The 12,459-nt window shown below is 35.7% G+C and overlaps 1 protein-coding gene across 1 annotated transcript in view; it reads left to right on the top strand.

Moving 5' to 3' along the window:
- The window catches only part of ADAMTS3 (ADAM metallopeptidase with thrombospondin type 1 motif 3), a 287,705-nt gene that overhangs the window by 234,050 nt on the left and 41,196 nt on the right, over nt 1–12,459 (top strand). The window contains exon 6 of the mRNA XM_015138553.3: nt 11,652–11,735. Within this exon, the coding sequence (XP_014994039.3) occupies nt 11,652–11,735 (84 nt within the window). The remainder of the gene's footprint in view (nt 1–11,651; nt 11,736–12,459) is intronic.

The raw sequence follows: 12,459 nt of genomic DNA on the forward strand, positions 1-12,459 counted from the left end.
TAACTCATCCCCACACCTTTATGAAGCCGTGGAGAGAATAATCAGATGTCTTCCATCTGCTTTCGTTTAACCTCTTTCTATTTTGTAGATCTTGACATTTCACCAAGCTTCCTATATGAAGAAGAAACACATGGATATGAACATATCCAATGTTTTAATGTTTCAAATAAGAGATTTGTCATATATGTTAAGCCTTTCTTAGGATTCCATATCATATCTTGTTATATTAAGAAATGTTTATAGTTTTGCTATCTTGTAACATGGTTGATTTGCTGGGAAAGTGGTTCTCAGCTCTGGGGCATGTCTCATGCTATAAATATTGACGCATCGTCTGCCATGTGTAAGGCCTATTTTAGGTATTGGGAATATTCCAATAAGCATGATAAAAAATTGTTGACCCTCTTGGAGCTTGCCTGAATCCTTCACCAAGCTTCAAGAGAGTAGAGTTTTTAAAGTTTTAATTTCCTGACATGGTCCATAATTATCAACCCAAACCTCAACAGGAGCAGTTCTCTAATAGGTTGATTGTTCCTTGAGTACAGTTACTGTATATTATTAAGCCTCATAATTATATCAAAAAGTGTCTGCCGTGTGGTAGACATGCAATAAAATTTTGATTGATTCAGCCTTTTAATAAATATTTTAATGCTATATACCAGGTATATGGTGGTTAACACAAAATAAGCTTATTTCTTGATCTCAGCGAGATTATAGACTGGTGGAGAAATCAAATAATTACATCATAGATTACATAAAAACTATGCAAGGAACTGACAGTTTGCTGGGAAAGAGAATAACAGAGCAAATGGGTGATAGAGGTTATACATAGACATTTTGATTAAGAAAACCTTCTTTCAGGAACTGATTTTTAAATTGAGACTTAATGTAAAAGATCCAGCCATTTAATAAGGGCATGTGTTTTAGTAACTAAAAGAAGGTCATCGTGGCTCAAGTTTAGTGTGTAGGAGTCAGGCAGAGCTAGGAGAAGAAGGCAAGCATCTTTCAGGTCATGGGAGGAGCTTGAATGCAGTATTAAGTACAAAATAAAAGCCTTTGAGGGTCGGTTCCTGCTTCTCTCGGTCTTGTAAAGAAAAATTGGAGAGGCCTACGGACAGTGAAGACAGACCTAACTGGAAAGTGAGTATAAATGTCTAGACAAGAGAAGATGGTTTATTAGACAATGAGGACTGCAGTAATAATAGGTGGTTTATGGTAAAATCAGTAGGATTTGTTATTGAATCCATGGGCTGAGGGAAAGAGATGAATCTACCATAATTTATACTTTTTTTGGCTTGAACATTCTGTTTGTTAATGGTTCTATTTATGTGGATGAGTTGGTAAATGAAGAAAATAGATTGTGGAGAATTAAGGTTAGTGATGAAATCTTTGAAGGTACTTGAAATCATCTAGTTTTGCATCTAGATTCAAAATAAAGATTTAATGTTAACAGTGAAGGATACTACTACTAACATTTTAGTTCTTTGTGCCTGAAACTCTGATAAATACTTTACATAAATTATTTAATACTTTCCAACTCTAGGATGCGTTCGGCCTTAGTCCCAGTTTACAAATAAAGAGATTGAAGCTGAAAGAAGTTAGGTGATGTTCCCAGGGTCAGACAGCTAATATGGCAGAGTCAGGACCTGAGCCCAGATCTATATCTGCCTTCTGAGCCTGAAGCTCTTCCTCCCCAAACTTCACTGCCTCTCATTACAAAGTTGAGTCATTTTATGTATCTCTTGCTAGATAAAACTCTGATTCCTTTATCTGTTTCTGTGTCTTGTCATACAACTCAAGTCTTTGAAATGAGAATTCAGTTAGTTACCTGATTGAATCAAACCAGCTAGCAATCTTGTGTAAGATTCTAACAGGATGATGAGGCAGATTTTTATGGTTAAGAGGGTAGGTTGTTTTCTTTCAATGTGCCAGATATTTTCCATCAGCAACACTCTGCTGTCTGTGACAGGTTAAAGGTATCTTTTTTTATTTGCTAAGATCTATGAAATGGTCTCCTGGGTCTAATGTGCCTATTAACATTTTTAGAGTCCTGTAAATAATAGAATTTATGCCTTAATCTCAGGATTTATTAAATGATAAGAAAGCAGTTCATTTAAAAGAGTGCCTCCCAGTACAAAGAAACAGTCTTGGACTTCTAAGAAATTATAAATTATTGAGTGAATTCATCAATTTCTTTGTATATTGAAATTAGCTATTTACGATGGACAGTGAACCAGCATAAATGTGTTATCTGAACAGGGCAAGCTTCCCTAACCAATATTTGTAAAGAAAATATAAACTCCACAGAAGTACCCTGGCCCTTAAAAAGTATTAATGGACTTATTCAAGAGTTAGCAGCAAATATATGTGGTTACTGGTTACTTAACTATGGTTATATAAATACACTACTTTTGATTTTTTAACTTTTTCTGAAAACATTGAATGTGAGTGCAATGCAGATTTACCTGGAAAGTATACATATTCATGCAACCTTAGCATATCATGTAGCAGTTTTCTGTTCTGAGTCATTATCAATAATCCATTTCTTACATTTGAATTCAAATCAGTCCTCTAGGCATTTATTCACCTAGCACATATAACCTACCATAGGCAAGGTCCTACTAAATTATTGGGAGACAAAAATTAATAAAACATAGCTCCTTTCTACAAGGAGCTAATTGTAGCAGGTAAAATTAACCAATCAACAAATGATAATACAATGTGATAGAGATCTATAAAATATATTAATCTTCAAGAGATTCATTTGCAAAGTACTATGTAAACATGAATTGAAAAAGAGAGGATATGGTTTGGCAAATAATGCCAGTGGCCATTGAAATCTTCATGAGAGGACATGTCATTTGAGTTGGACTTTTCCAACTCAATTGGCATTTTCCTGCTAGAAAAAGGGGAGAGAGGTTCTTGGAAGATGGGGAACAGCTTGTAACAAGATACTAAAAGTATTAGTTCATGGAGTCTTTGGAGCCAGTCTAGATTGGCTGCATGGTAAAATTAAAACCTATTTAGGGGAGATGGCAGATGAGGAGACTGGAAAGAGAAGCTGGGGCTAACTTTAGAAAATAATAAGTGCCATACTAAGTAGTTTGAATTTCATCTTGTCAAAGAAGAGTCATAAAGGGTTTTTAAGAAGATTAGTGACTTGATCAGTCCGTGTTTTAGAAAGAGATGCATTATTAGAATTATTTGGAGGAGAGAGACTCTGTTAGACACTATGCTGTGAACACAGACACATAGTTTCTAAGTTCATAATGTCTATCTAGGTCCATACTCCTTGTTATGTACACTATACTTCCCTCCCTCAACAAACTGTCTTAATTTCCCCGATGTGGATTGAACATACCAGATCACAGAGACAGATTGCAGCAAGCACAAGTCGCTTCAGCTGCCTTTTATAAAAACATACTCACCTTCCCAGGAATATCCTGAATCTATCACTCTAGAAGTAAGTCCCCACATCACATGCTACCTTAACATAACACAACATCCGCACAGTATTGCCGATTAAGAGGTCCCTTAGATTTTTACTGAAACATCTCAGTTTCTTCTTCCTTTCCCCCATTTGCTTTTGCAGCCTCAAATTCCCTTCCTGAAATTCACACATCCTTGTTTCTTAGGTTACAGATATCAGACTGACCTTATCCTTCCTTACTTTGTTCCAGCCTTTATATTTTCCCAGGTTGTAAAACACAGAAAAAGTTTATAGCGTCCTGTGCTAACCCATCTTTCTCAATCTTGAGGAAAGGTAAACAATTCTACCTGGGCTTTTGGTATGTGTCCACTGTTACAAAGGACACAAGAGTCTGTAGGGCCTCACAGCTGACTACCTATTCTTGGGCTTTCCAAAGCTCCTTTGATACTTAAATGAAGTAAAACATAATTCACATAAAAGGAAAGACTCATGTTTATTGAAAACAACCATCGACCCTTACAATCTTCCTTTCTGGAGAGCTACTAAAATGTTCCCAAATCACCTACATACAAAATATTTACAAAAGTTTTAACCAGTTATTGCAACAGTCTGCATGAGCTGGATGGTTACTAAGCTGCTGGGTGTGGAGTTGGACAGGTTTAAGAGATGTCTGTCTGCAGTACTTGGTAGTAGAATGACTCTAATACTTGAAGAAGAAGAAGGAACCAAGGGTGATTTAGTCTGTAATTGGGATAAAATTTTTAGAAGAGAAGAACAGGTTTTAGAGACAAGATGGGTGTGCTATCAGGTATCCAGGTATACTTCTAAATAGATAGTCCTGTTACTAGAATTGACCCGATGGCCCTCACGCATGAGAGAGATGAATCACTGTTAGATATATAAAAGTTTGGGGCCAGGCATGGTGGCTCATGCCTGCAATCCCAGCACTTTGGGAGGCCAAGGTGGGCGGATTACCTGAGGTCAGGAGTTCGAGACCAACCTGGCCAACATGGTGAAACCCCATCGCTACCAAAAATACAAAAATTAGCCAGGTGTGGTGATGTGCACCTGTAATCCTAGCTACTCAGGAGGCTGGGGCAGGAGAATTGCTTGAACCCAGGAGGCAGAGGTTGCAGTGAGCCGAGATGACGCCATTGTACTCCAACCTGGGCAAAAAGAGTGAAATTCCATCTCAAAAGAAACAAACAAACAAAGCAAAACAAAACAAAAAAGCAAAGTTTTGAATTTATCAGCCTATAGGTATTGGTTGAAGAAAGAGCAATGAAGAGAATATTGCAGGGGAAACAGGTATCAAGAGAACAGTCAAAAAACAAACAAACCAACCTTGAGCAACACTGACATGTAAAGGTTAGGCAAAGAAAGTAGAGCTAATCATGCTAAAGAAACAGAATAGTGTCATTGAAGAATATCATGGTAAACAGTACCACATCCCACAGAACATTGTAGATAGGTTTTTTTTTTTCTTTTTTTTTTTTTCATGAAAGAAAGTTGAGAATATTACTATCCCTAGGGAGGAAGCAATTAAACAAGGGGCATGGAGGGGATTTTTGGAGTGACTGTCTAGAGACTCAGTGCTTCCACCATGACAAAACAGCAACAACAACAACAACAAAACACAGCATAGAGCAAGGTATTTGTGAAAAGAGAACAGGCACTGATATCATATAGACTTGAGAGCTTTGCTAATCATTTGAGGAAAACACTGCGTGTCCTCTCTGGGTCTCAGTCTCTTTATAAAGTAGCAATGAGAATGTCTGTCCTCTATAGGATTCTGAGCTCTCTATGTTGAGCTTTTGCACTTGCTCTTCCCTTTGCCTAGATTGTTTTTTCCCTAAACAGTCACACAATTATTCCTTCCTGTCCATGGTTCTCCCTTTCCTGACTACCCAATCCCAAATAGTAACCAATCTTCACCTCCTCTTGTCCTCCTCTATCTTGTCACTCATATATTTGTTTTCTTCATTACACCTATTCCCATTTCAAATGACATTGCCTGCATGTCTTTTTGCATTCATTTTTTTCATGCCTATAGGCTGTTTTACCCAATAGAATATATGCTTCATAAGAGCAGAGAGTCAAAGATATTGACTATTCCATTCTCCACCCCTAGAACATTTGGGCACATAGCAACTGTTCAATAAATATTTGATAAGAGTATCAATAAACAGTAGTTATTATTAATATGAGATTGGAGATGAGGGAAGAGTTGGCAGATTGGAAGACACCTCTGTATTCTGAGGAAAAGGAGTATTGAGTATGGGGCTGAGAATCCAACCAGGTATGAATTTGGAACGTTTACCTACGTAAGAGATAGTTGTGGACAGAGTAGTATTTTTCTCAGTCCATTTCAGAATTCTTTTATATCTAGCCAGAATCATTTAGGCTATCTTGTCAGTACTTGTTTACTTCCAGTTAACCAAAAGTCTCTTTTAAAAAAAAATTTGTATATATGTGGTGTTTATTTGCTTCTATATGAATAATAGCAATAATTATAGCTATTTTTTTGTACTTGCAAGGGCCAAGCATCAAGTACTGAACATATATGAACTCATTTATTCCTTTCAACAATCCTATGAGGATAATACTGTAATTATCCCAGTTTACAGGTGAGGAAACTGAGGCACAGAGACAAATAACATGCCCAGCATCACACAACTAAGATTGAATCCAGGCAGTCTAACGCAGAGCTCATGCTCTCCACTGCTAAGCTATCCAGCCTTTCAAGACCTAATCCACCCATCTGAACAAAAAATGAGTATTGCTTTGTTGAAGCCAGACAGACAAAGCTGTTCATCAGCTAGTCAGACAAAGCAGGTCAGATTGTCCTGCCAGCGAAATGTCCTGGGAGAATTTGTCCTGTCCGGGAACAAACCTGGAAGGAATTTTCATTTCAAGGAAAGGAATACTTGATTTGATTTTACCTTTTCCTCCCTCACATCATTGACAAACTCTTCCAACATCAAGTCATCTGAAAATTGAATTAATGTTCTGTTCACCCCTTCTTTCAGGTAATTTAATAAAGACTCTAGGCTCAACCCTGAACACCTCACAGAAAATCTACCCATGGTCCAATAGGTTGGCTCACATGATGAAAAGATACTCAGTTTTTTTTTGTAGATGTACTTTGGTTTGCATTATGCAGTGTCAAATACATCATTTAGAATGTTTATGCTTACTGCTTTTCTTGCAATCCAAAACACTGGTTGTACATTTCACCTTTGATTTCTTTTCTTGTTTCATTTTTCTTCTCTAGCTCCTCTTTATTTCTTCTCAATATTTTGTGGAATACTCTCATACTGGTCATCAATAAATCCTATTTATATTAAATTTAAACTCTGACTACTCATTTGCTTAAAATTTACATGAGGAAGATTATGAAAAGAAGCTGCAAATTTTACATTCTCTTTCTCAATATGTTTCCACACTATATTGTTAAACTCAAAGGTTGAGAATTACTATTGATGATTTTAAAACCACATCCTATGCATAATGACAGTGTTGCGGCCTGCAGGTCTGTGGAAGTACAGCAAAATGGGTATAGCTATGACTCTGAAGTCAGACTGCTCATTTTTATCCCTTGCTTGTGTACTAATTGTGTGATCTCAGGCACGTTACTTAACTTCTCTGGGCAATGAGAACGTCTGTCCGCTATAGGATTCTGAGCTCTTTAATATATGTTGAGCTTTTGCACTTGTAAAATGGAGTTAATATCTCTAAAGTTATTTCAAGGATTACTTGAATTAGTATAGGTAAAGTGTTTAATGCAGTGTCTGGAAGCTGATAAGCTCTCTGTATTATTAGCTGTTCTTTTTGTTGATTTTGCTTTTACTTCAGAAAAGTTACTTTCCTTTTCACTGAAAGTTGTAAAATTACTTTCTTAATAAATAAGAAATTATTTAGAATTATTAAGTATTTCCTAATAAGAATTTAGCCCATCTTGACAGATTCAAATTGCTAATTTAGTATATCCTTTTAGTTATTTCTCTATATTATTCGAGTGTTAAAAACAGCCAGATCATGAGAATTTCCTTATGCCTCTTATGTAATTTTGTAATCAGATGACATTTAAAAAAGTCTAAATAATGATGTTTTCCAATATTTTTCTTTGCTCTTAAGAGTCAAATGAGTAAACATTTAAAACGTAGCATTTTTCTCAGGTTATAATGTTTTACAATTCTTATTTAATTTCAAGGAGATTGTTTCATTTATGTGTAAATATAGGAAAACACTGACATACTGACCGGTATGTAAGCACATTCAGGTGTATGAAGCAGCTTGTCCTTTGCCCCTCTGAAGCATGCATACTGCCATCTGCTGGAAATAGCTTTTAAATGATTTTTCCCAATAATTTTCTTGATAATTTAAACTAGATATTTCAATGAGATTGAGATTTAACAAATTTCAAATAGAAGAATCTTGAGGTCCCTTTCAGTAAAAACTATGATTAGGGCAATTGTTTTTCTTGAGCTTTTCAGGTAGATTATGAAAATACACTCACAATTTTTTTTAAACTTTGTGCATGGATGGGGGATAGGTGCTCAAGTACTTTGTATTTTGCTGAGTGTAGTTATATGGCATCTTGCTTGTTTTGAGCAACAACACTGTGAAACAGACAAAGCAGGTAAAATTAGAGTTTGTCAACAAGAAAAGCAAGACTCAGGTTAAATGACCAACCAAAGATCACTCAGTTTATTCATGGCCAAGCTGGGAACAGAACCCAGGGTTTTGAATATCTAATAATATGGTGCTATATTATTTCTCCAAATCTTATCATACTCCATGTATTTCAGAATATAAAAACAGTACATCTCAGGAATTGATAGGGCCTGGCAAGATGAAAAGCAGTCAAATTATTAAATATATTTTAGAAGTGAATAATATGGAGGAACTTTTTTAAACCTTGAAAATCAAAATAATAAGATACAGTGCTTTGTACAGTATAGACAGCTGGTTATTTGCCACATTGAAAGAATACTTTGTGCTATGTAAAAATATGATTCCCTTGTATTTGATTATTTCCACCTGTGATAATTTATGCATATTTTGTGAATCTCAAAATGCATGCTGACTCAGAACATTCTTAGACTGATTTTGGTTTCTACTGGGTCACCCTGTTTTCCAGTTAGCCTGGCATAATAGTGACTTTTGTTAAGTAATACTTTTATTTTGGTGAATGGTAAATCTGAATTTTAAAAATGCTCTTTTATTCATTTTATAATATCATATTTGCTATTGAGATTAATGATTTTGTCCATTGTACTTTCTTGACACTGTGTTAATTTATAATTCACTAAGTACAAATGAATTTACTAATTTAGGATGACCATATGTACATTTTATACTAACTCAAATATCACAAGCTATTTGTCATTATTCCCGTCTTTCCTTCATTTTATTATTCTAAGACTTTCTGATGTAGGAGCTTCCTATAGCATTGATGTATTACATATGTTACAGTGTAGCTGTCACTGTTATGTGCATTGGCTTAAGTGCCTCCTACCCTTTCTTACTTCTCCTTCTCCAGAAATTAATTCACTCTTTCTGTCTCCTTTTCTTTAGTTTTGTTTTATTATCTAGTTTTGTTTATTTACTAACATTGTTCAACCTTATTTTAACATCAAGTGCATTTTACCTTTCAACTTCATTAAACTAAGTACATGGTATAACGTGGTGTGCAAAGCCATGTTTCTAATTTGAAACAGCTGCCTTACAAGAAGCCTCTTGGGATAGACATGAGTCTCTGAATGAATGTGTTGGTGACAGGCCTGGCTGTTGACTTTTAACTTTTATTGCAACTATAAAGTTAGGAATATGTTATCAAATAATGAATCCAGAAGAGGAGGGGTGGAAGAGTTGATTCACTTTTCAATTAGGCAGCATGAAGTGTGGTGTAAGATAAGAGAATCAGCCCATGACTAAAAAGCACATAAGAAACAACAGCTTTGGTCTAACATTCACTTTTTCTTTATATTAAGCTGAAATTCACCCCTTTAATAATGTGAATGGTTTTAAGTTTTATTTTCTATAGATATAGAAAATAGCCTTCCGTATGAAGGCTATTAATTCTTCTATGTTTTTCTTTTCCACTTCTCATATTCTAATATCCTTAAAAACCCCTTCCTCCCTCTCACTCATAAAATTTTTGAGCAATTTGTTTGCATGAGTTAAGTCTCTTAATTCTCACCCTAACCCTATGAGATATTATTTTTATTATGTCCACTTTATTGAGACTCAGAATAATAAAGGTCTCACAAGCAGTGAGGGGTTGAACCAGGATTTATCTGAGACTATTAATGTGGGGCATTCAGGCTTTTAACCATTATGTCTCCCCAACTCTTCTTTATAAGACACATTTTCTGACCTCCTTGCTGTTAGCTCTTCTCATGATATATTCATGTTTTGTCAAGCACCTCTGTCATAAGACAGCCCACAAAAATGCACTCAATACTTCAGGTTTTCTGTAGCCTAGAGTGGGACAACTTGGGCATGAGCTATCTGCCTGCACACTTACACAATCCAAGTGTGTATTGCAGATTTTTTTCCACAGCTTGGCTTATCTTGTGCAGGTATTAAATTGAGTCTTACCATTCTATGTATGTGAGTATGTGTGTGTGTGCACGTGCATGTGTATATATGTATAAATGTATGTGTGTATATATTCATGCATTTTTCCACTTAAAAGGACTTTACATCTTTTCTTTTTAAGTTATACTTTGTTATCTCTAGCATATTCTAGCTTAGCCAGATTTTTTACTTCCACCTTTGCTGTTCTTTTCTTGTTTGTGACTCCTACAAATTCAATAAGTGTGCTTTCAGTCTACATTCAAGACCCTGATTTTTTTAAGGTTTTCTGTGCAGTCACGTTGGATTCTTGAAACAATTCAGTTGAATCTTCCTGGTCTGTGTGGCAAATCAAAATACTATGATTTGTGAGTTTCTTGTTTTAGAGCATTCTTCAGTCATTCTTGAGTTATATTTATTTTTAAAGCCACTCTCTATGAGATTATGCCTATCTTTTCTGTGCAGGTTTCAGATTTCTGTGCCTACTGTTCAAATCTCCCGGATCTGAAGCTGAGTTGCAGTTAGTTTTTCATCCCTCTTTTAGTCTTTTTAACAAGTGTCAAGTCGTTGTTTTTGGAAACAGCCAAGAACTTTGCATTCTAGCCTGATAACTCCACCTTTCTCCTTCCTGCTAACATTTGCCATGTTGCTAAGTATTTTTTATTTGCACTAATTTTGCACTAGCTTAATGAGAAGATACAGTTACAGTTCACTTCAGATTCATATCTGCCAATAGCTCACTGTGTGTTTTGCATGTCAGTTAATTTCTACAGGCTTTATTTTCCTCATCTATATAAAACAGAGTTGGACTGCGACCTCTGAGATTGCACTTATTCCAACATCTATGATTTTACAGTATACCGAGTCACTTTTAGAAATTTCAGTGAGCTGAGATCGCACCACGGCACTCCAGCCTGGGCAACAGAGCAAGACTCCATCTCAGAAAAAAAAAAAGAAAAGAAAAGAAATTTCAGCCTAATTTTTCAAAATTAAACAAAAAGCAGTGACTCAGAGTTGCATCCAGGGCTGACATTCATCTGATAGGTACTAGTAGAGTCTCCTTAGAAACTTAAATATTGGAGGATTTCTATCTTGTAGCACTTCCAAGCAGTCGTTGCCTCAGCTGCCCCACTTGCTAGCTGGCTCTCAGATACACTACCACAGCTCCTGCACACAGACCCCATAGCCATTGGATCTCTCAACCAGACGTAGCACCCCTAGTTGTCACAGAGGCACCCCAGTAGGCAAATGCTTGCTGTTTTCCTTTACTGTGGTTGCGGGCAACTCACAGGCTAGCAAATGATTTGCCAAAGTCACCTTCCTGTGGTTGCTTTTGGCTAATGTTATATTTGGATTACATCACACGTAGACTCCTTCTAACACCACACTAGTATAACAAGACCCTTTTGAGCATATCCTGTACATTCATATTACTGTGGAGTTTACAGAATTAGCAATTTACATATCCAAAGATTGTTCCAAAGCCAAAAGTAAATGACTACATTTCAGGGTTCAGCTATTAAACTCAATTTAAAAATAGCAATTTACTTACCTATTTGTGGAGATTACACAGCTTATATGTACATCTCATGAAATCTTCAGTGTTTCCTTTCTTTTAGCAATTATCTTTTTTTGTTTCTAGGTGAATGAAATTTACCATGATGAGTCCCTCGGAGTGCATATAAATGTGGTCCTGGTGCGCATGATAATGCTGGGATATGCAAAGGTAAAATGTCTTAAAAAATGAATTGTAAACATTAGGGACTAGGTTAGCAAATAGAAGACTAAATTGTTCAAGCTACGTCTAACTTAAGGCGTAGATATATTCCACATAAACCCCTAGTTGCTTGAAATTGAGGAGAAGAAACTGCCACGTGAGTGGAGACTTCCAAATTTGAGCAGATGATGAATGATTTTTGTGCGGCTTCCATTTGCTTATTTATTTCTGTCTAAAGATGTAGGCAATTACCCTGACTTTAGGTGTGACTTATGAATGGAAAGAATGGATACTGTTATGAGGAGAGAGAATTTCCTTAGCCTAATGTTATCATTGAGTGTGTGTTTCATTTATTCATTAGAAGCAATTATATTGAATGCCTACTAAGTGGCAGATATTTTCTAGGTGCTTGGAATGTACATTGAAGAAAAAAGACAAAGATCTTTTTTCTTTAGTGTTTGATTCACTAAAAACAATGTTTTATATACATATATCTTTCCACTTAAGAAGAGTGAGGTGCACAGTGAATGCTTTTCATTTAAAAGAACTTTAATTTTTTCAAAAGCAAAAGTTGGATAAAAATGCACATAGTAGGCATTTCATGTAATATAATTGATTTTAGCTCCTTTAAGGAGGAAACATACGGGAAACAACTAGCTTAACAACTTCCCTGATTTTTAAAATTACACATCTCTCTCTCATAATTAATCCTCCTGATTATGAAATACTAATG

The sequence above is a fragment of the Macaca mulatta genome, chromosome 5, assembly GCF_049350105.2.
Source record: "Macaca mulatta isolate MMU2019108-1 chromosome 5, T2T-MMU8v2.0, whole genome shotgun sequence".
NCBI classification, from domain to species: domain Eukaryota; kingdom Metazoa; phylum Chordata; class Mammalia; order Primates; family Cercopithecidae; genus Macaca; species Macaca mulatta.